The sequence below is a fragment of the Pipistrellus kuhlii genome, unplaced genomic scaffold (genome assembly GCF_014108245.1).
Source record: "Pipistrellus kuhlii isolate mPipKuh1 unplaced genomic scaffold, mPipKuh1.p scaffold_m20_p_12, whole genome shotgun sequence".
NCBI classification, from domain to species: Eukaryota; Metazoa; Chordata; class Mammalia; order Chiroptera; family Vespertilionidae; genus Pipistrellus; species Pipistrellus kuhlii.
In genome coordinates this window covers 26,060,954-26,086,106 of record NW_023425427.1, presented here as the reverse complement: position 1 = coordinate 26,086,106, position 25,153 = coordinate 26,060,954, and the positions used below count along the sequence as shown (strand labels likewise).

At 41.9% G+C, this 25,153-nt stretch overlaps 1 protein-coding gene across 2 annotated transcripts in view; it reads left to right on the top strand.

Moving 5' to 3' along the window:
• The window catches only part of PCSK5 (proprotein convertase subtilisin/kexin type 5), a 394,890-nt gene that overhangs the window by 348,825 nt on the left and 20,912 nt on the right, over window positions 1–25,153 (top strand). Inside the window, exons 26-32 of one of the 2 annotated variants that reach the window (XM_036433763.2) lie at window positions 1,425–1,561; window positions 3,117–3,317; window positions 7,937–8,017; window positions 13,021–13,104; window positions 14,588–14,783; window positions 22,157–22,374; window positions 23,262–23,504. In XM_036433763.2, the coding sequence (XP_036289656.1) occupies window positions 1,425–1,561; window positions 3,117–3,317; window positions 7,937–8,017; window positions 13,021–13,104; window positions 14,588–14,783; window positions 22,157–22,374; window positions 23,262–23,504 (1,160 nt within the window). The remainder of the gene's footprint in view (window positions 1–1,424; window positions 1,562–3,116; window positions 3,318–7,936; window positions 8,018–13,020; window positions 13,105–14,587; window positions 14,784–22,156; window positions 22,375–23,261; window positions 23,505–25,153) is intronic. The other variant, XM_036433764.2, reaches the window with a different exon arrangement.

The window sequence follows — 25,153 nt, the reverse complement described above, 5'->3', positions numbered from 1 at the left end:
AATTTGTCAGCATGTTCATTGTTGGCATTTGCCCAGCGTATGGCCTGCCACAGACACCCTAAGCAGAGATGAACAGCAGAAATGCAAGCATTCCTTGCTAAGGTCACATGGTTGAGGATACAAACTGTTCCTTGAAGAACCGAGGCAGGACCCAGAGAAATAATGACCATGCAGAAGGGGGTGAGGAATTCTCCTCTTTGTCTCTATTATGACTCTGTGTCCCTCCAGCCTAACTCTACCCTTCTTCATTTTGATACCAAAAGACATTCCTTGACCTTGACCTGCACCTACTTCCTCTGTCACCTGGCAGCATACTCTCTTAAAGTTTGAAGCCAGCCTCTCCAGCTCACCATTGCCCACTAATGAGCAAATTTCATAATACCCTGTGAGCAACAAAAACAGCAGGCCCTCGAATATACATTATGTCTTTCAATGTCATTTCATTATAATGTTGATGAGATGCTGTTGGAACGTAACTCTTGTCTCTAGTATCAATTAGCCTATTTCATTATACATCATTGCACTTGAAGTCCCAGAACCTCTCAACCACATTAAGCACCTACTGTACACTAAAAAGAACATGTCCAATATCAAGAAGGTAAAACATGTGATATTTCTTTCAAGAAACACACATTTATAACCCTTTAGAAAATTTAGTGACTTTGAATGCAGCTAATAAAACACTCTGAAATAGAATTTGGTAAGAAAGAAATGCAAAGCCTGCCTCTGATATATTATTGATGCTACCAAATCCATCAAAGGGCAAAGATCAATTTCATTCCACTCCCCCTTCAAATGAGCCTATAATTCAGTGTAGAATGAGAATAATGGATAGTATGTGGAGAAATATGTATGCATTAAAGCTAAGGCACTTCAATGTTGATGTTAATAATCTGGTTACAGACATTTTGGTAAGCTACTTGAAACCCAACACTTAGCTGTTTCAGGCCTTGCAAGTGCCATGTGGCAAAAGCACACAAACGATCTGTTCAAACAGACGTTGATTAAATCCAAGTCCCACCTTTAACTACCTATGTAACTTGAATACTTAACCTTGAGACTCAGTTCCTGATCTGGAAATTAAATGTAAGTAATGGCTACCATTTGAGGATTGCATGGATGTTTAAGTAGGCTAATACTTGACACATAATCACTACTCCATAAATAAATAGCAGCAGCCCTGTCCTTCTCCTCCCTAACCTCCTCTCAGCTATCCCGATAAGGGTGCTCAGAGATCCAGAGGGAGGCGAGTAAAGACTTATTTGGAAGACACACACAGACCAAGAGGGAGTTTTCTCCCTTGAAACCCAAATATCTGCACTTGTTAAAAACTATGCATAGACATACAAAAGGAGATTAAATGATGGTGATTAAGAGAAATACATCAACATAGTTCATGGAAGAAACTCCATCTTCTCCCCTAGGTTTGAACACCACTGCTATAAATCCTGTCCTGAGAAGACCTACCCTGAAGGATCTGAATGCAAAGCCTGCACTCCCAACTGTGACATCTGTGACCATAATGGGTGTGACTGGTGTGAAGAGGGCTTCTTTCCCCAGGGTAAGCCTGACAGTGGCATCAAACAAAGTAAAAATAGGCTCCAGAGCTCAACCAGAAAGAACATAGCTGGGCCCTCGTTATTTTGGTTCAGTGGGTTAGTAGGGGTGTCGGACTCAATCAGAGAAGGGGCCAAAATCTAAAATCCAGCCTAAATCGCAGGCTGAATGGTTTACTGAACAGTCATAAACTGTCATTGTGATGGAAACGCAGCGGAGTGCAGTGATGACAGCGCGGTGCGGGCCACATTGCAAGGCCTGGTGGGACAGATTTGGCCCGCGGGCCTTGTGTTTGACACATGTGGGTTAGAGCATCAGCTCGCAGACTAAAAATCGAGGTGTGATTCTGGTCAAGGGCATGGTACCTCAGTTACAGGCTCCATCCCTGTAGGGATGCATGCTGGAGGCAACCAATTGTTGGATCTCTCCACATTGATGTTCCCTCTCGGTGTCTCCCCCTCCCTTCCACTCTCTCTATCAATGGGGAAAATATAATCAAGTGAGGATTAACAACAACAACAAAAAAACAAAGAGGCAAGAAATAATAGCTGTTTGATTGGTTTCAGGTTCTGCGTGTGTGGGTGTCTCTTGTCCAAGGAGAAATTTCTATTTGATTTGAAAATAAACATTAGCCAGGACTATCAACTTCTGCTTTGATTATATAGTTCCAATTTCACTAATTAATTTCAAATTATTCCAAACTGATGGAAGCATGAGTGGATGTGAGGATGCAGGGGACACTGGAGACAGTGCTTGGGAAATTAAGTCACCTGAAATATTCAGAACCATAACTCTCTCCTTGAGATGCAACCCATGTTGTATATTTCTGAGCACTGTAAAAGCTAAGCAAAGTCCGTTTTCTTGGGTTGTGGTCAATTCATTGCCTTTGATGAAGATGGATGGATGGAAAAGAAATACATTGTGAGTCCTCCAATCAAAGAACTAGTAGTCCAGAGCTCTTGAATGCTCGTGTGAGGAGGAGAGAGAAATCCCAAATGATCTCCCATTGGTCTCTATATAGAGATTCGTCTTATTTGTTGTTTTTCAAAGCTTCAAGAATGCCAAGTTCTTTATTCTATGCTCTTAACCCCTTGAGCTAATAACCAATTTAAATTATCAATTAAAAGAGGGCTTAAAGTTTTAGATTTTTAAAGACACATTGAGCCCTAGCCAGTGTGGCTCAGTGGATAGAGTAATGGCCTGTGGACTGATGGGTCCTGATTTCAGTTCTGGTCAAGGGCACATACCTAGGGTGCAGGCTCCATCCCTGGCCCTGGTCAGGGCACGTGCAGGAGGCAATCAATCAATATGTTTCTCTTACATTGATGTTTCTTTCTCTGTGTCTCTCACCCACCCTTCCACTCTCTCTAAAAGAATGGGAAAATGCCCTTAGGTGAGAATTAACAACAACAACAACAAAAATTCATTGGCTGAAAGAAGCTAATGCCATCCTGGTGTCTTTTAAAACAAACTCAAAGAAAAAATTTTCCTGGGGTCCCCTTCGTCCTATGTAGAACTTGACCCTGCACAGAGCACTGAGCCAAACTATTCTTCCCTAGGCGGCAGCTGTGTGAGGAAATGTGGGCCTGGCTCCTACAGCGACGCGGAGATGGATAGCTGTAAGCCCTGCCACCCAGCCTGTGAAACCTGCACCGGCCGGGGCCATGACGAGTGCAGCAGCTGCCCCCCGGGACTCCAGCTGCTCCATGGGACCTGTGTGGGTCCCACCCAGCCCCAGATCGAAGGCCAATTCTGGAATGGTATGTGTCTCCCCAGAATGATCGCAGGTGTCCAGGTGCCTTCTCGGCCTCCCGCCCTCTTTAACCCCTGCTTTTGGGATACCAAGAGATGAAGGCCGGGCAGCGAAACAAAAGCTTGGGATGAGAATCAAGACTGGGTCTCCTCCATGATCCAGGCAGCAGAGGGAAGGAGGCTGTCACTGGCTTTTGGCCAGGAGGGAAAACCTAAAGGCACCTGAGTTTTCACAAGGGTGGAGCAGGCCTCCAAGTGCATAAAGAGTCAGAGAGAGGTGGCCCGGCTACCATTTTCTTGAAGATTTAAGGATAGCTTCTATCATTCCTCTATCTCTTTATTAAGGTAAAGGAGAGCTGCCAATAGGGTAGGCTGTTTCAGTGAAGCAAGGAAGAACTGCTCTGAAGTATTGGAACTTAAGCTAAAACAGCTGATCTGTCTGGGCGGGTTTTGGGAAATGGCCATCATTCAAGCTTTGCCTCTTAACAGCTGCCCTCTCCAGCTGCAGGTGGGAAAGTGGGTCCTGAGAGGGGTGGGAGAGAGGGAGAAGGTGGCAGTTGGGACTCTAGCAATGAAGGCCTGCACGTGTCATTCCCACCGCGTCTTCAGAATCGGCCCCCTCACCCTGGAGCCTCGGTCACCGGCTTCCCCGCAAGGTGATCACAGACTTGGGTGGCCCCTCCACAGCCGAGGAGGTTACAGAACAAAGTCCTTTTCCTGCTGGGAAAATCTGGCTCACTTTCTGTGCAGGGACTCTCATGAAAACAAGAGATGCTCTCTGTTTGATTTGGAGGCAAAGATTTGTTTAAAAAAAAAAAAAAGAAGGTCATCTCAGTGCAGAAGCAACAGCAGCTGAAAGGAGGTTCTGCTCAGGACAGGTCTTCTAAGGGCTGGAGGGAGTGAGGGATGGGGCAGGAGGAAAGATGTTGCTGGGTTTCAGGGAAGGGACTTCTGCGGCTGCTGTCTACCACGCTGCCAATGCAACAAAGGAAAAGCAGCTCGGAGACCATGGCACACCCAGCAGCCAAAGGCCACGGTGAACACAGGCTGATTTCAGGGACAGAGCTGGGAAGAAAACCATTCAATCCAGATTGGGAGATTTTCCGTGAATTGTAGCTGAACCGAAAGGCTGAAAACGAGTTTGTCTGCCATTCAGGCATTTAAGAGGCCACGCAGGCCAAGGGGAAAATAGTCTGGTGCTGTGTTTTCTAGCGCAGAACATCTGTATTTTATCTGGCATCCAGATGATGAAAACGTCCAGGGAGCCAAGAGGCATAGCAGACTTGATCTCCCAAATGATTACACGTCCCTTTCAACTGGACTACGCACTTTGCTAAGCAGAAACCCGGCCTTGATTGCTCCCCTTTGTCGAGGCACCACACCCACCCCTCCCCATTTTCTACTATCAAAATGTAATGTTTTTGAAGAGAGAAAGGAATTAGTCCGTTTGGGGATTTAGCAGCAATAAAAGATGGGGGGAGCAGATGAGAATGATTCTCGGGGCTGGACAAAAGCAATAAAGCCAAGGCCATGGCTGCACTTTTCCACTTCTGTGATCTAGGAAATGAGACGTGCAGACTAGTAACAGTGAGAAAACACTGTTCCTTCTCTGAGCCTGGATGACTCGGCTTCCCCAGCACAGGCCAGGCACCTTTGAGACGGACAGTAAGGGGGAGAGAGCTCTGTAAAGCCCCAGGACCATTTGAGTGAAGGCCCACATCTTTCTCTCCACTTCTTTTCCTTAAAAAAACAAGGTTGAAAGGGTGACAGGAGAGCAGGTAGGGGAGGTCCCAGAGACCTCATCAGCCACACCTTTAAGATGATGGAAAGCAGATTGCAGTCATTCCGGGCCAACTCAAAGGGAGCCAGACAAATTCCAGGGTGTTTATGAGAGTGTAGGTGATACCAGTAAGGTCGTGGTTCTGTTTTAAACGCAAATGCAGATCCAAGTAGGGAAGGTAAGATGAGACAAAGTTCAGTCCTTCACCCACACTACTTCCTAGTGCAGTGATTTTCAACCTTTTCCATCTCATGACATAAACTAATTACTAAAATTCTGTGGCACATTGCCCTGCCAGTGTGGCTCGCTTGGTTTTGGAGTGTCGTTCCCTGCACCAAAAGGTTGCACATGCCCAGGTTGTGGGCTTGTTCAGGAGACAACTGATTGATATCTCCCCACGCCCCACTGCCTCCTCTCTTAAATCAATTAAAAAGAAATCCTGTGGGACACACACACACACAAAAAAAAAAAAATCTATCTTTTGCCAATCTGACAAAAAAAGAAAAGTAGGTATAATTTTGGTTCCCCCACACTGGACAGCTATTGTGTTGGCTGTTGTCATTTTTTATTTAACAATCTAAGGGGAAAGAGATCAGTGCCCCTTACTACATAGTCAGGTATTGCATGTCTTAAAAATTCCTATGGTATACTGGTTGAAAATCGCTGCCCTAGTAGAAACAATAAGATCATGCTTGCATCCAAAGACTGTGCTGCCCCCACTATGTCAGCATGTACTGAGGGAATACCCTTGTAATAAAAGTCCAACTAGAGTTCACTGAACTCCTCTTTCAATGAGGCAGCTACTCTCAAAGAGAGTGACCGTGATGAGAGGACAATCATTCTTCCTCAACTACCAACAGAGCGGGAATACCTCCCATCTTAGTGCGAGGATGGAGATCCCTACACATCGGCCAGGCCTGCCAAATCCTCCAGCTAAGACTCAGGAATCTCCAAAGAGAGCGGCTCAGCCTCTGTTCTGCCGGCCACCAAGGGGCACTGTACAAAAGTATAGATCACCCCCAGGCTCCCTGTCCCAGTCACCCACATACTATAAAGATTAATTAGACCAGTAATGCACCCATTATTAAGTGGGCTGCTAATGATTTCGGGGTGAGTCAGGCATCACAGAGCCACTGCTGGTGGAAGTGTTCGGGTGTGAAGGCTGGTGGAGGTGTTCAGGGCTTTGAAAAAAAGATAACGGCCTCCGCTGGTTTCCTGAAGCCATTGTTGGGTATGGAAACAGTTTACTCCATGACTGTTAAATCATTCGGATTTCCTTAAGTGGCTTTCCCCCTGTGACGCCGGAAAGTCCTGCATGATTCCCCTACCCACCTAGCCCCACCACTGATTAGTACCATGTTTGTAGCGGGCACTCTAATTACACATTCTGATGCTAGTCTGATCCGCAAGGCACAGATATGGTGAATTAACTTTCTATCTTTGACCCCATCCTAACGACTTATCACTGGTGGCCTGTCTTTGGGATCTTAATTCCTATGCTTTGAGAAAGACTGGAATCCCAGTCAGTCACAAACGCTGAGAGCCACTCAGGTGTGGGGGAAAAAAATCTCAATAATGTGTTTCTCAACATTAGAGAACTTAAAAGAAGGACTCTGTCGATGTATACAATTGCTTCACTTAGAAATCATTTTTTACTTAATTAACCAATCAGAACTCAGAGTGCAGAAAACACGTCTCCAGGTAAGTAAGTCAGCCTTTTGCCTGGTGACACAAAGGAGCCGCGTGTATCCAGGTGCACTGACTGTTACACATTCAGGAATTTTATAAGTGGGTTATAACATCATTGGCAGTTTGAAATCAAGTTTTCTGTTTTGTTGTGTGTTCCAAAGAGCCATTTTACCAGCACAGCACTGCTTTGGCATCTACCAAATGATTTTACAATCCAAATGAAATACGACAACATCTCTGGAGTGGATGAGAGTTAGGCATGCCTGAATTCAAATCCTGGCTCTGTCCTTTACTAGCCATGTGACTTTACACAAGTTATACAGCCTCTCTGAGCCTTAGTTCCCCACCTATAAAATGAAAATGTGAAACTACCTCACACATGCTTATTTTGAGAATTAAGTGAAAGAGCACATAGAAAGCTCCAAGCACATAATATGACACAGAAAAAGTCCATCTCTTTCCCTAACCCTTTAACCTGATCCAGTTTGAACACATGAAACACTAGCTCACTTTCAAAACAGCCTCCTCTTCCTCATGAAAAAGAGGAATCAGGAGCCTGGAGAGTAAGTACTACAGGTCTGGGGAAAATGGCCCCAGAAAGGAGGCAGCAGATAATGCTCAGGTGTTATGCCAAATAGCCAGGAAGAGTCTGGACTCAATATATTCACAAATATATTAATTGCAGCTTTATTTATAATAACAAAAAATTAAGTGAATTGTGGTTCATGCAAATAAATACACAAACCATTAAAATGATGTGTATAAAGAATTTTAATGATAAGATAAAATATCTATAAGATTTATAATATTAAATGCAAAATGTATTTAAGGCAAAAAAACATTTACTTAAAATAAAAAATTAAATGAATTGCAGTTCATGCAAATAAATACACAAACCATTAAAAATAATGTTTACAAGGAATTTCATTGGCAAGAGAAAATGCCTATAGGATTTATAATAATGTAATGCAAAATGTAGAGTCGGTATTACATATGCAGAAAATGTGAATGATTACACTCACACATTCGCTATAAAGATGAAAAACCTATAAAGTCTATGCAGCAGACACTTCTGGGTGGTACGATGATAGGTGAACTTTATCTTCTTTATCCTTTTTGCATTAAAAAAATAAAACTTTATTCTTTTCAATAAAAAAGAACCTGTGCTCACTTCAAGTCCATCTTTGGTGAAGAGCCCGCTGCAGAAGCAACGAAGGTGGAAGTTTCAAATCAAAAGAGGTAACGGAAGTAGGGAGGAGAAGGCAATCAAAACGAATCAGTAGTCTCTGTAACGTTGAAATCAACCCAGGATTTCTGGGCGGCCAGGAGCAAGAGGGAGGAGGCCACAAAAGGAGGGACCACTACACAAATAAGTGGGTGCTCAAAGGGGAGAGGCTGGGGGGAGACCCAGCAGTGGACCCTTCTAGAGCATTTAAAGACATCCTTCGTGTGCTAAGTGGCTATGTTTGGCACAGAGGGGCTATCGAGAAAAGCCTCAACTTTAACTTCCTCTGAGAAAAAAATAGCCGGTTACAATAGGAGTCTAGGAAAATGAAGTAGGCTACATCCATGCAATGGAGTGCTGTGGAGCTAGGAACAAGAATGAGGAGGTTCTTTCGGTGCTGATAGAGAATGGTCTCCAAAATATATTCAGTTACCAAAAAAAGAAAAAGGTAATGTGATAAATAGTGTGAGTATATACAGTTTGTATAAAAGAGTGAAAATGGATTAGGAGGGAGCCTTCATGATACATGCTTTTTTTGTACATTTTGAGCCATGTATTGCTTATTTAATAAAATACCCAAAACCCCTGTTTTATGTGGGTAAGCTACAATTATTTTTGAAGTAACATTTTCTTGGTCAAGGTGATTTTTGTTTTTGAGGTCGAATACCATCTAGAATCATTGGAGTAAGAAAGAGAGAGAGAGAAAGGGAAGCTATGGTCAAGGTTAAAATAAGTCACTAATCTTTGCCAGGCTTAATTGCTGTTTTATGTGTGTTCAGAGTACCCTCTAGTGGAGGCATGAGGACATTACAAAAAAATTTATACCAAGTGTATCACAGTAAAATACCAAATTGCCAGGAAGTGAAATGTGTCATTGTAAATACTTATGTATGTGTAGATATATGCACAATGTTTTAAATAAATATTTTAAAAATTGGTAAAAACTCATATCTTTGTAACCATAATATTTTAGTCAATGTTTCTCTCTGTCTTTTCCTCTCTCTTTCACTCTCCCTAAAAATCAATGGAAAAACATCCTCGAGTGAGGATTAACAACAAAAAAACACACATTTGCCGAAACCAGTTTGGCTCAGTGGTAGAGCGTCGGTCTGCGGACTGAAAGGTCCCAGGTTTGATTCTGATCAAGGGCATGTACTTTGGTTGCGGGCACATCCCCGGTGGCAGGGAGGGGGGTTGCAGGAGGTGGCTGGTCGATGTTTCTCTCTCATCAACGTTTCTGGCTCTCTATCTCTCTCCCTTCCTCTCTGTCAAAAATAAATAAAATATATTTTTAAAAAATAGTTACAAAAAAAAAAACCACATTTTTTTAATGATAAAATAAAAAGACAGTCCAATGGCCTGGACATATAAAATATTTTCAAGGTTCTCAGTGTTTGGCAAATATTTTTTTTATGAATAATTGCTCTCAGCCACTAATGAAGCCTTTCTTTGCCCCAGTTTCACTGAGATATAATTAACATAATATTATGCTGTCTCAATGGGTATAATATAATTGACATATGTATATATTGCAAAATGATCACCACAATAAGATTAGTTAACACATCCATCACCTCCATAGTTACCTTTTTTGTGTGTGTGATGAGAAATTTTAGGATCTACTCTATTAGCAACTTCAATTACCCAATACAGTATTATTAATTATTGTTACCATGCTGTTCATTACAATCCAAAAATTGATTCATCTTATAACTGAAAGTTTGTACCCTTTGGCCACCTTCATCCATTCCCTCCACCATCCCAGCCCCTGGCAACACCAATCTACACTGTTTAAATGAGTTTGGTTTTTTAAGAGTCTACATATGAGATCATGGAGTCTTTGTCTTTTTCTGTATTTCTCTTAGCATAATGTCCTCAAAATTCATCTCTGTTGTTACAAATGGCAGGGTTTCCCTCTTTATGGATGAATATATCCATTGCATATACAGGTGGGTCAAAAGCTGTCTCACAGTTGTTCATATGGAAAATAATACAATAATTAATAAATAATGATGCAAGACTAAACTGTTTCATGTACTCACAACTGTAAACCTACTTTTGTCCCACCCTATATATCCCATATCTTCTTTATCCATTCATCTACTGATGAATATCTGGGCTGTTGCCATGTCCTGGCTATTGTAAATAACGCTGCAATGAATACTGTGGGCAATTATCTCTTTGAGATACTGATTTCATTTCCTTTGGGAAAATACCCAGAAGTGGGATTGCTGGGTCATATGGTAGTTCTATTTTTAATTTTTTGAGGAACCTTCATACTACTTTCCATAGTGACTACACCAATTTATGTTCCCACTGACAGCCCACGGGATGTCTCCTTTCTCCACATCTCTCACCAGCACATGTCTCTTGTCTCTTTGATAAGAGCCATTCTAACAGGAGTGAGGTGATAGTTCTTTGTGATTTTGATTTGCATTTCTCTGTTGATTACTCAAAAGTGATGTTAGCAACAAAACTCTTGCTCATTTCTCTGCTGCCCTCTTTTTTGGGTTAAGTGATTTGTCAAATTAAAAGGGCCTTCTGGGAAAAGACTCAATCATGTTAAATCATGTGGATTACTTTTGTGAAAATCCTGTGACTAGCATTGCTCTGCACATGGCTAATTGAGCTCTGTACACTCCTTCTCTCCCTCTCTCTCTCTCTCTCTCTCTCTCTCTCTCTCTCTCTCTCTCTCTCTCTCTCTCTCTCATACACACACACACACACACACACACACACACACACACACACAACACATCCCTCTCAAGGAGATTACCTCAGTCAGTCTATTAGAAAACCAGGGCAAGTTTTTCTCTCTAAATTAGGAAAAAGACTGCCACTCAGGATGGCAGGATGGACAAGCATATATATCTCTATATCTACATCCATATCCACCTACTTACCTTTGAATCTAGCTTTCTCTGTAGCAAGGCTCACCAGCTAATTAACCATGAGCACCATCATGGAAACCAAGCCATGCCTCTGGTACCACACCAGATATAAAATAAAAGGCCAAGCAAGAGAATGTGGTGGAATGATAACAAGGAAGTCAGGAGAGAGGAGAAAGGAGACCATTTACTGCACTCTAAACACATTATCTCATTTAGTCTTCACTTCCAATCAGGGAAGGATCTCTCTCATTTTAGAGACGTGGAAAAGTAGGGCTTTGAGAGTTTAATTATTGTATCCATGGTTACCCTACCTGAGTAGCACATCTGAGATCTGAAGGCAGGTGTGACCAAAGAGCCAACTCCACCAGACTCTCAGAAAGAAAATGCACTATAAAAGAGAGGAAGAAAGAAAGAAAGGGAGAGAGAGATGAAGAAAAGAAAGAAGAAAGGGGAATGGCAAGATGCCAACATAACAGTTGACTGAAGGTCAGAGTTATTCATATGATACATTCTGAGCTAGAACTTCTTTTTCTAATTTTCCTGTGTCAGTTATGCTGATTCCTGAACAATTACTGAAATTTAGTTATGATCTCAATGTGTACTGATTGAATGATGTCCTTGAGGTCATTATGTGTGTCTGTTGTTTTGTTGTTGTTATTGTTTTTAAGATTTTTTAAGTTGATTTTTAGAAAGAGGGGAAGGAAGAGAAAAACATTGATGTGAGAGTGGAACATCTGTAAAATGCCTCCTGCATGCCCCTCCTAGAGATCAAGCCAGAAACCTAGACATGTGCCCTGATCAGGAATTTGACCAGAAACCTTTTGGTGCATAGGATGATGCCCAACCAACTGAGCCACACCAGCCAGGGGTTATGTATGACTGAAACTTTCTTTAAAAGCCTGCCCATCAAATGCTCTTGGAGGGAAAGAGGAGAAACCGTGCTAATGTATCCTTGGTTGGCCTGCTTATCACTTGACCAACCAGAAAGCTTTTGGGTGGCTCCGGTTTGGTGATAATGATGACTTGGGACTAATTTAAGGTGAATAAATTTAAGTTACATTCCACCATGGCTACTCTGAAGAACACAGATCCAAACATTAACCAACTATAAAATCTGGTACCAAAGAACAAAAAATAATAAAAGTTTTTCATGAAAGACACCATGAGTTCTCATTTATCACTTTGGAGTGAAGAGAACTGGCAATTTAAGAATCATGGGGAAATAACTCATTCATGTGTATATACACACAAGCACACAAACACTCATTCACCCCCAAACATTTTTTTTTTTTTTTTTTTACATCAAGCAACGTACAGGGCTGCTGCTTGAATTCTGAGTCATATGCCCACAACCACACATTTTTAATAGCTGGTTTTGCTCAGTGGTTATAATGTTGGTCTGCAGACTGAGGGGTCTCAGGTTTGATTTCAGTCAAGGGCATGTACCTGGGTTGCAGGCTCAATCTCCTGCCCCAGTTAAGGTGCATGAGGGAGGCAACCAATCGATGTCTCTCTCTCACATTGATGTTTCTCTCTCCTTGTCTCTCCACTCCCTCCACTCTCTATAAAAAAAAAATCAATAGAAAAAAATATCCTCAGGTGAGGATTAACAAAACTAAATAAATAAATAACATTTGTTAGTTCAAATATCCCCTTAGCATTAAAGACTATCCTGTCTCTATGGGGAGAGAGGAAAGGGCAGAGGGTGGGGTGGGAACCTGGTGGAGGAGAGCAATGGTGGGGGGGGGGGGGGGAAAGGAACATTTGTAATAATATAAACAATAAAAAACGTATTTAAAAAATAAATAAATAAATAAAATAAAATAAAATAAATAAATAAATAAATAAATAAATAAATAAATAAATAAATAAAATAAAAAAAATAAAGACTATCCTGTCTCTGGAAGTTTGCAAAGAAAGTCTTGACAATCGATTGTAAATGAAAGAAGAAGAATAAGAAAAAAATGAAGTCCACATTCATTTGGTAGTCCAAAGCTGGCGCCAACATTTAGCGAAGGCAAAATCTCTTGGGGGTGGGAAAGGAGACAAGATTGCCCGTGAGATCTTTTCCAATACCATGAGCCTGCTCAACAGAAACTGACGTCTTGTTCCTTTTCCCTACACAGAAGTTTTAAGAAAACAGCAGCCTTGCCATTCCTCTTGTAAAACCTGCAATGGATCGGAAACTCTGTGCACTTCGTGTCCGAAAGGTTGGTGTGGAGTGTGACAGGAGGGGGCAGCGACCCAGCCAATTCATGCCAACTCACGTATATTACCATCTTTAAGTTAGGGGTTTGCAGGATCTGATCTAGTCCCAACACATGTTCCTATTACAGTGGCTATACTGGAGCAACACAGGCACCCAAACATGGACCCACAATAAAAACTGGCTCTCAAAGGACCAAAACGAAAAAGAAATGTTTTTTTACCCAAACGCATGATGAAGTTAGCAACTGCTTAGCCACAGAATTTGTTAGGTCTTTGGGTACTTGACATTTCTAGTGGCTCCCCTGCTGTTTTAGAGTGCATTAGCCAAAACAAAAGAACTTACAGTGGACAATCTAGGTGAGGATACATAGTCTGCCTATTGTTTCTTCGTTTTTGGTGCTGAATTTAGAGGAGCAAAAACCACAAGAGCAATACGTAACAGCTTAACTAATTAATTGTTTCATTATCTATAAAAACAAAACATCAAAAATAACAACTTCCCTGAATTACGGGTATATTTTATTAACATGATGCGCTAACATTAAAAATTAAGAACGTTATGATCCCATTAAAGTGGTTATTATGTTGGAATGTGCAACGTTAACAGTGAGATAGGATGCAAAAAAAAAAAAAAAAAACAGAATTTAAAATGGTATGTGTGTCATGATTCTACTCCAACAAAGTAGGAAAGTTTGCATACAAAAATTGAAGGAACTGTCTTAGAATTCTGAAGTTGAGAGTGATTTTTAAATTGCTTTCTTTAATAATGTTGCTATCTGGATTTTTTAATTAAAAATAAACAGATGGACCATCTGTTGGGTGGAAGAGTTGCTACTATGTTAATGTCCTAATGAGATAGCCAGTGTTTCCCAACCTCTCATGATGAGAATCACCTGGTGGAGTTGTTAAACCACAGATTCCTGAATCCCAACTAAGAAGTGCTAAACTAGAATTTTTGGGAACATATAGGTAAAATTGTATACTTAACTAGCGCTCTAAGACAGATTTTATATACAGAGCACTAAGTTAGGTATGCAATTTTACCTATATGTTCCCAAAAATTCTAGTTTAGCACTTCTTAGTTGGGATTCAGGAATCTGTGTTTTAACAACTCCACCAGGTGATTCTCATCATGAGAGAAGGTTGGGAAACTCTGAGATAGGCTTTGGGAAGCCAAAGAGACTCCACCAAGCTGTGCAGGTGTAACTGTCTTACACCAGGAAGACAGGCAAAGGTGTTCATAGACTGATCAACCAAGCAAAGGGAACCCCCAAAGTGACCCCCATCATTATCAGTAGAACCAAAGTCTCCCATTGTCAATTTCCTGTCTGGAGATTTAACTCATCCTTTTGATAAGTCTGAGATACTTGGATCTTTGGGACAGTTTAAAAAGGTGCTGTGAGCGCCAGTTCTCTGCAAGGATGTTCGTGCTGTAGGAGGGGCACATGCTGACCACCTGATCTGCCTTCTTCCCTGGGTTTCCAGGCGCGTACCTGTTGGCTCAGGCCTGCGTAGCCTCCTGTCCTGAAGGCACATGGCCCTCGGTGAGGAGTGGCAGCTGTGAGAACTGTCCAGAGGCCTGTGCCGCCTGCTCAGGAGCCGATCTCTGCGACAAGTGCCAGACGCGGCCGGAACACCCTCTCTTCCTCCACGAAGGCAGGTGCTACACCAGGTGCCCTGAGTAAGTCTCCTTTCCTTTCACTTCCTGCTCGTGTTCATTTTCCTGCAGTAATTTGGGTACGATTCCTCCCTATCACCAAAGAACTCTTCCCCTCCCGGGTTACAGCACCTACCAGTGTCCCTCCCTTCTTGACTGTCCAATATCACCACTGGCCACAGTAGCCAAAACTTAACCACCAGAAGCCCACTTCTCTCTTGTGATGATTATATGTATATATTTTTACATTTGTAAAATTATGATTTTTCCCACTTTTTATTTATGATCAAGTAGCTGTCTTTTCACCATCACAAAAGTAAAGCTGTGGAACACAAGAACCTCTTCTGTTTAAAATGGGTGAGATCTGCCTGGCTGGTATGGCTCAGTGGTTGAGCATCCAACTATGATGAACCAGGAGGTCACAGTTGGATACCCGGTCAGGGCACATGCTCGGGTTGCAGGTTCAATCCCCAGTGGGAGCATGAAGAAGGCAGCCAATCATTCTCTCTCAACATTGATGTTTCTGTCTCTCCCTCTCTCACTTTCCCTTCCTCTCTAAAATCAATAAAAATATCAAAACCCTAATATGTAAATCGACCGAATGGCAGAATGAGCAGTCACTATGGTGCGCACTGATCACCAGAGGGCTAATACTCAGCACTGGAGCTGCCCCCTGGTGGCCAGTGCGCTCCCACGGGGCAAGCACAGCTCAGCCAGAAGCAGGACTCACAGCTGGCTAGCACAGTGGCAGGAGTCTCTTCTACCTCCACAACAACACTAAGGACCCCACAGAGCCTAAGCCAGTAGGCAGACATCCCCTGAGGGGTCCCGGACAGTGATAGGGTGCAGGCCAGGCTGAGCCCCCCGCCTCTAGTTTTTAAAATAAAAAAGGATAAAGTTAGGTGAAATCTGAATCAAGGATAATAAAGAAAATACCTGGTTAAGTATTTATTGATGGCTTCTCTAGCCCCCTGGTTTATAAATCCTTTTCTCCTCCTAGGAATGCTCCCATCTCCAGGATGTAATTAAAGGGGAAATGGAAATAGCAAATGGGAAGGTACATCAGGAAACTTTCAGTGACCAGCAACAAAAATGCCAAGTTGACTGAGACAACACAGGGCTGGTTATCTCACATAAAGCGTTTAGCAATCCAGTGGCCAACACTTCATTATAAACCCACTAACTTTCCATTTTGCTCTTGTATCCTCTTTAGCTTGTCCTCCCCTGAGCCATGCTGTCTGCCCCATCTGCACACATCACCACCCCCACTGCAGCAACCAGACAGAAAAGGGCACGATTCTCCTAGTTTATCTTTTTTCAAGAGGAAAGAAAACTTCCTCAGACTTCCCTTCACATCTCATTAGCCAGAATGAATCACTTACAGCTTCCATCACAGGCAGGGAGAATGGAAATAAAAGGATCGCTTTAAGCTGAACAAGACTCACCCTTGAAAACCCAAATAAAATCAGAATCACGGGCAGCCTTGAAGACTGGAGAGTGAGGCAAGAAGTAAGTTTGGGGAGGCAACCAACAAAATCTATTTTAGAGAATCAGAAATTTCATTTGCCCACTGACTAAAAGAACTTGGTGATAAAAACAATACCTATTTCCTAAAGACCTACTTGTATCCATTACTGAGACAGACCATATAGGGTTCACATACAAGTCATAATACCCTAAAAAGCTTCCAATCTCGTACAGTATAGAGCCAACTGCATTTGATTCTATGCTGCAGATCCATACTTAGCACCTTCTAGGTGTGTAAGAACTGATACTGGAAGCTATGTTAAGAGAAGTCTGAGCCTGAAAAGGGCCTACAACCCACGGGGGATGTTTATATCAATTACTGCCATACTTCTCAGAGCCTAAATACAAAAAGGGCTAAGAAATTCCAAGGAAAAAGAGACCATATAAAAACAGCTGCTTGATGAGTGTTGGTGAAGTCTAAGCACTGCACTAAGCACTTCAAATATGATCCATTAACCCTCACATGAATCTTCTCATCCAGAAACTATTATTTCTCCCCATTTTATAGATGAGGAAAGGGGTAAACATGCCCAATATCACACAACTAATGCATGATATGGTAAGGATCCCACCCCAAATCTCATGAGCCCTGAGGTCCATGTTTCCCCATTGCACAATGCCATGTTCTCAAATGCCTGGGGTTACTTTTTTTTTTTTTTTTTTTTTTTTTACAAAGAGAAAGGAAGAGCTGACACTGGTTTGGCTCAGTGAACAGAGCATCAGCCTGCGGATTGAGAGGTCCCAGGTTCGATTCTGGTCAAGGGCATGTACCTTGGTGCAGGAGGCAGCTGATCGATGTTTCTCTCTCATCGGTGTTTCTCTCTATCCCTCTCTCTTCCTCTCTGTAAAAAATCAATAAAATAAAATAAAAAATTTTTTAAAAGGGAGAGGGATAGAGAGTTAGAATCAATGATGAAAGAGAAACATCGATCAGCTGCCTCCTGCACACCCCCCACTGAGGATGTGCCTGCAACCAAGGTACATGCCCTTGACCAGAATCAAACTGAGACTCTTTAGTCCACTGAGCCAAACTGGTTAGGGGGCTTTCTTTAAAAATAGAAACTTTATTGAGATACAATTCACATACCATACAATTACCTATATAAAGTGTACCTAGAATTCAATGGTGTTTAAGTATATTTATACAATTGTGCGATTTTAAAATATGTCCACCATCCCCCAAAAGAAAACTCTGTACTCTTTTAGCTCATTTAGCAAATTTACTAATTTACTTCCTGTCTCTACAGATTTGCCTATTCTTGAACATTTCATATAAACAGAATGCTACAGAATGTGATCTGTCATGACTGGTCTTTTCTACAAAATAGTACTTTCAAGTTGTTACTATTTCTGAGAAATCGCCCTTTTGGGTATAATCCATCCTAAAACAGCAGTAGGATTTATGACAGGCACACAATTTGCAATGAAACGGCATCCAGGTATTCCGATTTATTTATCAGTCAGCATTAGTGGCCACTGTATAGTATATATTCATGAAAGAAAAAAAATGTGAGTAGTAACATACATCATTATAGTGATTGTTTAAAAGGCAACACAAAGCCTAAGGTGTGCTCATATTCACCAAATATGAACAGATATGAAGTTCTGGTGGGAAAAAAAGGGGCCTTCCTTTAGGCTCTGTCACTGTCTCAGGTGTCTAAAAAATAGGCGAAGCTCCAGCTTTCGCATCACATATATTTATCTGAGCTGAAAGACTTCAACATAAAGTACTCTGAATGTAGCAATTTAATACAAGTGGCCATTTCCTCTGAAACGAAGCATCTGTCTTCTTAAATAAAAATAACAGTGAAATAGAGCATTCACAACTAAGTTTTGTGAATGCAGCGAGAAGACTGGAAGACAAATTACTGGGCAGTTCTGTGTGGAGAAAACTGCTTTTGGCAAAGTGTCTCTGAAAAACACCTTCTGACATTGTCATCTGCCTGCCTCCCAACAAGTTCCTGGGATTCATGTGTTTTTGAGTTAGCAGTAGTCTTCAATGAGTTGTTGTTGTTTTTTCTTTTTTGCTTGAATCCATTCCTTTCTTTTCAGCATCTCACCTGACTTCCACTAACGCCTTTATGACAAAAATCTGAAAATGTTTTCTTTGTGCTGCATCTTTTCAAATTCTGTGCTAGAATTGCTCATCGTCAGTGTCCAGAGACTATTCCTGAGAAAACTTGATCAGGAATCACTGGAATCACCAGTCCAAAGCCCCCAGCCTCTAAGCACAGGTTGCTCTTTCTGGCTAACCCAATCCCCACAGTAAATCTAGAGGGCGTGGCCAGCCCCACCCTGACTAATTTTGTTAGCATCAACTATCAGATGTGGCTGGAGGGGCCCACAATGAATAACAAGGATGTTCTTACCACTTGGGAAATTCCAAGAGTTTAGAAGTTGGCTAGGAACACAGGCCAGAACTCTCTTTGGGTGAGGCCAAGTTCTTCACTACAGAGAAACAATGAATCCATCCCATTCTCATCCACATAGAAGATGTGATATGGTTGAGAATGCACTAAATTCCCTTAATTTCAAATTTCTCAAGTTCAATCAAACTTTTGGTAAACATATAATACATTTCTATCCACTGTCTTATCAAATTCATTTTATTATTTATTTTATAATATTCTCACCTGAGAATATTTCTTCCATTACTTTTCAAAGAGTGGGAGTAAGAAAGGAAGGAAAAGAGGGAGGGAGGGAGGGAGGGAGGGAGGGAGGGAGGGAGGGAGGGAGGGAGGGAGAAAGATAGATATGAGAAAGACACATTAACTGGCTGCCTCGCGCACAAGCCCCAACCAGTACATGTCGTTGATCAGGACTTGAACTCAAGACCTCTTGGTGCACAGGCAGATGATCTAACCACTGGGAAACATGGGCCAGGGCCAAATTTATTTTTGAGAGATTGGCTGAGCTGCACAAAGTAGCAATGTCTTTGTTCTCCCAGTGCTCTCCATCGTGGTCCAGAATGTGTGAGGAAGCCTGATCTTGGCTTTCAGATGAATGATAGTTTCCCCTCTTGTACCTAAATTGCTTTTCTTCCATTTTTCTTTCTTAAAACTACATTAGAAATAGTTTCTAGTTTCTTTGCCCCATCCTATTTCTTCCTGACAAATTCAATATATTGTTATTTACTGTATATATATATATATATATATATATATATATATATATGAAATTAGTGATTTCTATGGTGTGATAGTTAAATCATTCAGAGGTACAATGGATATACAGACAACAGATTCCACCTGGAAGAAGTCAACCACACAACATACCGTATTTTTCCGTGTATATGACGCTACATTTTTCTAAAATCATTAGACTAAAAATTGAGGAACATCTTATACATGGAAGTCAGCTACACAGGGAGCTGTGTGAGTGTGTAGCTGCCCATACCTTGTCAAATAGGTTTCCTCCAATCATGAGCCTTATTGTTACTGATGTCAGTTGATGCCATAATTGGAGGTGAAGGTGGGGAGTGCACAGATGCAAAAGGGTCCTGAGCATTCTGAGCCCATAAAGATGTCAAAAACTAAAGATAAATACCAGTAAGTGATTATCTTACTCTGAAAAATTTCAAACTGAATGCAATCAGCTATGCAAATGAGCATGGAAATAAAGCTGCAGAGAGACAATTTGGACCTCCTCCCACTGAGTGTATGATTAGACAATGGAGAAAACAGGAAGAACAAGTCCTTAAAATGCCAAAAAAAAAAAAAAAAAAAGAAAGAAAAAAAAAAGAAGGCCTTAAGAGAAAAACAGCAAAATAGGCAAACCTGGAGCCAAGGCTTAAGACTTGGATTATGGAACAACACCTGAGAGGCTAATGTGTGTCATCCAAGGTTATTCAATGTCAAGGCAAGAATGTCTGCAAGTGAAATGAACATTGTTGACTTTATAAGAAAGACAAAATGGTGCTTCAATTTCATGAGGAGAGAAGGGTTGGCCATGAGGACATAAGCAAATTAGCTCAGAAAATGCCACCAGTTTAAAAGGATAAAGTCCAACAGTTTCACTCCTATGTCATACAACTTCAGAAAAAAATATGATTTTGAACCAAGTCAGATTGCAAACATGAATGAGATGACTCTCAATTTTGATGTGCCTTCTAACAGAACTGTTGATGTGAAAGGCAATCAACAAGTGGCTGTGAAAAGACACACTCTGCTGCTGTGCTCTCATGCTGGGCAGATGGTACTAAACTGCCTCCTATGCTTATTTTTAAGAGGAAAACATATCCTACAGAAATCATACCACCTGGCATTATTGTGCACGTTCAAGGGAAGAGAAGGATGAATGAAGACATTATGGCCATTTGGTTTGCAAAGGTTTAGTCCAGAAGCCAGCTCTACTTGTCTTTGATCAATTCTGAGCACATTTAACAGAAAAGACAAAAAGGGTTGCATCAGATTTGCAAACACACCTAGCAGTTATTCCTGGTGGGCTTACAGGTCAGCTATAGCCACTGGATGTTTCAATCAGCAAGCCATTTAAAGCCTTGATGAGAGAAGAATGGAGTAGATGGATGCAAAAATCAGGTGATAACTTGACACCAACAAGAAGGGTGAAAAAAAATAAACATCACTGAGGTCTGCGATTGGTCCAAACTCATGGTATGACATCAAACAAGAGATGATTATGAAGTCCTTCAAGAAATGTGGAAACAACAATGCCATGGACGAAACTGAAGATGATCTCATGTATATACACAGTGACTCAGAAGACAGCAGTGATAGAAATTGAAGAAGTTGGTATGTCTGAAACTAATAGTGTTGAACAAAACAGTGATGCAACAGAGCTGAATAAAGTGATATGCTGCATAATATCATAGTACTGGTATGTGAACATTACCTGTAGTAATCTATGATAATAAAAGTGCAATATGCTAATTAGATGGGACAGCTGAATGACCTTCTGGACATCATTTTGGACGTCCTTCCTCATAAAGCCATGGTGTCAGGGGATGAGGCAGAAGTGGTTAAGGGTGATCAGGCAGGCAGGCAGAGTGGTTAGGAGCAATTAGGCAGTAGGCAAGTGCTTAAGGGCAATCAGGCAGCAGGTGAGTGGTTAGGGGCGATCAGGCAGGCAGGCAGGCGAGCAGTTAGGAGCCAGTGGACCCAGATTGCGAAAGGGATGGGCCTAAAACCTACAGTCAGACATTCCCTGAGGGGTCCAGATTGCGAGAGGCTGAATTTCCTGCACAGGGCCTCTAGTTACTATATAAAAATGTGTTCTGTTTTATGTTTAAAATATTGATTTCTTAATTTTGAGTTAGAAAAGTGGAGGCATCTTATACATAATGGCATCTTATACACAGAAAAATATGGTATACTCCACTAGCAGTGCTCCAAATGTTTGGTGCTGTATGCAACTGTCCTGTGAGTAGGTTGAAAAAAGCCATCCGTTGTTGGCTGGGAAATTCCAAAAGCAAAAATGCTTCCAATATTAAGGGTAGTAAATCTTTTGAGCCTTTTAAAAATATATTTTTTTAATTTGCTAAATTGAATCTTTATTTTTTTTAAATATATTAATTGAACAGACAGCATCTTCTGCTCTAACATAAGGCTCTAACAAGAAAAAAGAGAAGAAATTAAAGTTAGAAATCAAAATGGAAATCAGATTACTAAAGTTTATACAAATTAACCGAAGTTGTTTTCAAACAAACCAAATTCACAAGGGTGATATCTATTCCTTTTATTTTATTTTTCCAGACTTGATTTTTTTTTACTGTACTTCCTCAGGAAATCTGATTAATTCATTCTGGCCGACATGAGCAGCAGTCCTTCGTTTTCAGCCCTAACTCCTTTGTCACCAGGTGTGAATCATTTTCCTGCTTGGAAGACTTCCCCAGCTCTCTCTTCTCCCCACAGGGGCTTCTATGCAGAAGGCGGCATATGCAAACGCTGTAGCTCCCCTTGCAGAAACTGTGAAGGAAATGCCACCAACTGCCAATCTTGTGAAGGGGGCCTTGTCCTGGAACAGGGAGTGTGCCGGGAAACCTGCTCGGAGAGGCATGTGGCCATGGAGGGGGTGTGCAAGCACTGCCCAGAGATGTGTCAGGAGTGCATCCATGAGAAAACCTGCAAAGGTACCTGGGAGCATCCCATGGGAGAGTGTGGCTCTGCCGAGCTACCCCAGCTGGGGGCCAACCGCTGAGCAGGAGATGTCCAAGCAGAACCCAGGGAACCTTTACTAAAATTTACCAGCCTCTGTATATGTCACTGACAAAAGCGAGGGTGAGGTAAAGCCTTTCCATTTTGGATTCCGCAAGTGAATACAGACAAGAGTACCTTTTGTATGGTTTCATCCACACCCATGAACAGTACTGTTCAGTATTAACTCCAAGAATAGAATTCTGGCTAGGAATTGTTTTCTCTGGAATTATCTTCCAAGGAATGCTGATTTCCTCTCCAGAACAAGACAGACTGGTTTAATTGGTGCTATCCTATCCAAAGTGTTTTCCAGTATTTCCTTCCCTCTGAAGTAAGAGAACGAACACAAACCCACAATGCATTCTTCGTCCTGACTAACCATGTATATTTCATTAGTCTGCCCTATCAGTGAGTGAAAAATTACCTCATCCAAGAGTTCCTATAGTGCTTTGTGCACAAAATAAAGCCTGAGGTGTTGGATATGGCTTGGACAATTTTAATGCTTTCTGGGCTTTTGGAACAGTACCTTCCGGCGTCTCAGCCATCACATATATGCCACATTATTACAATTTTTTGCACCTTCAAGGGGCACATCATTTCAGGTTAGAAACCCAGCACCATCTAAACAGGTCTCCATATGTGGTCTCCAATCCAACGGCAAGGCTTTAGGGGCATGGATGATGTGCCCTGGCTGGGTGGAAATGGGGCAAGTGTATACTCAGGTCAAATGAGGCAATGTGGTGGAGGATAGGCTGGCCACTGGGGAGGAAGAGATTCCTTTCTCCTGTCTCCCTGCGAATAACTGCTGTTTCCCTGCCCCCAGAGTGCATGCCTGACTTCTTCCTACATGAGGACATGTGCCATCAGTCCTGTCCCCAGCAGTTCTACAAGGACGAAAACACCCACCAATGCTTCCCCTGCCACAAAGACTGTCTGGAGTGCAGCGGCCCCTCAGAAGACAACTGCGACCTCTGTGCTAAGTACTTCTCCGTTCTCTATGACGGGCGGTGCTTGTACAATTGTCCAGCAGGAACTTACTATGAAAGAAAGATTCATGGTTGCAAAGGTAAAGGCTCTGGGGTACATGACCAAGTGATGAATCCCAGGGAACCTGATGGGATAATGGGATTCGGCCAAGACCAAGTAGGATGTGGGGTTTGCACAGTTCCAGCTCCAGAACTGTTGTCCCACCCATTTCCCTCATATTTTGAATCTGCCCTAATTTATTTTTTAAATGAATCATTCATTGGCTTTGATCATATAACTTTTATCAGCAAGTATAATGTTGACCCTCCACAACAGTGACTGATCAAAAAGGATTCTCACATAAGCATTTACAAGAGATAATGAGCCCTCAAAAGTTACCTAAATGGGAGATTTTTCTTAAAACTTTAAGCCATTCAAAGTTTATAGCACCATAAGGAGAGCTGTGTCATAGAGGACTTTCTCAGTGCCTCTTGTCTCCTTTCATCATTGCCTCCCTAAAGCTACCAGCTCCTCCTGCCCTGGCTCCTCTAATTCATGTCCCACTGGGCACTTCAATCCCTACATGCTCAAGAAAGAGTTGACTATTACTTACGCCCTCTTATGTTTTAACTAGGCGTGAATCCTTTGCCTCTTACTAGTTTTCTTGGAACAGAGTTTTTAATAAATTGCCCATTACTAGGGGAATTCTGAGGCAAGTGAGAGGCATTCTGGGGATAGGAACTTTTTTTCTTTTCCCCCCTGTTGTATTAAGGTATAATTGACATATAATATTGTGTAAGTTTAAGATGTACAACATGGTGATTTGATATACAGATGTGTTGAGAAATGATGACCACAGAACTTGGCACATCTATCGCCCATGTAGCTACTGTTTGATTTTTTTTTTTTTTTTTTTTTTTTTTTTTTTAGTAACAACATTTAAGATCTACTCTCTTTGAAACTTTCAAGTGTACAATACAGTATTGTTAACTGGAGTTGCAGGATTCACTCCAACTAGGCAGACAGTGGTAATCCTTCCCCCCTCCCTTTCCCCCCAGTGTTGCCTCCAAGCAAATACAAAATAGACAGATATCCAGAGGCAGGCCCTGGAGACACGTGAGAGCCTGAGGGTGAATTCACATGGTAGAAGCAACCTTGGACCATTTATATCCAAGAATGTACCCATTCTTTGTAAGACATAAAGACATACAGTACCTACTCCTAAAGGCTTTCTGCTCTAGCCTTATGATCCAGATAAACTCTTCTGTGTGTCATGTACATTCTTTAGTGTCAAGGTCGCACCCAACTACTTGTGGGAAACATGGACTTGAAGATGGGTGGCTATGCCTGTAGAGCATAAGGGGAGAGAGGGAGGGAGCCTGCAGAGTTGGGGGGTCAGCTGCCATGAGAAGTGAAGAGACTCAGCCAAAGGCCTGCAGTGCCATCTTGCTTGTACTGGGGTAGGAACTGGGGATCCACTTCTGGCCTTTCTCTGGTGCTCAGTAATAAGAGTAATGTGCCATAAAGAGAACCTATCAGGCCCCAGAGTACTTACTGTACTTAATTTACCTGATATAATCTTCTCACTGAGAAGGGTCCCCAGTCCTCATCCCCATTTGCCCACTGGTATCAACTGGAGAGCTTTGTAAAAGTACAGATACCTGGGCTCGCTCAGTCCAGCTCCACTGCTGGAAACTGACTTGAGGTCTCTCCCTGCAATGATATTGCGCCTTACTGACCACCTGACTT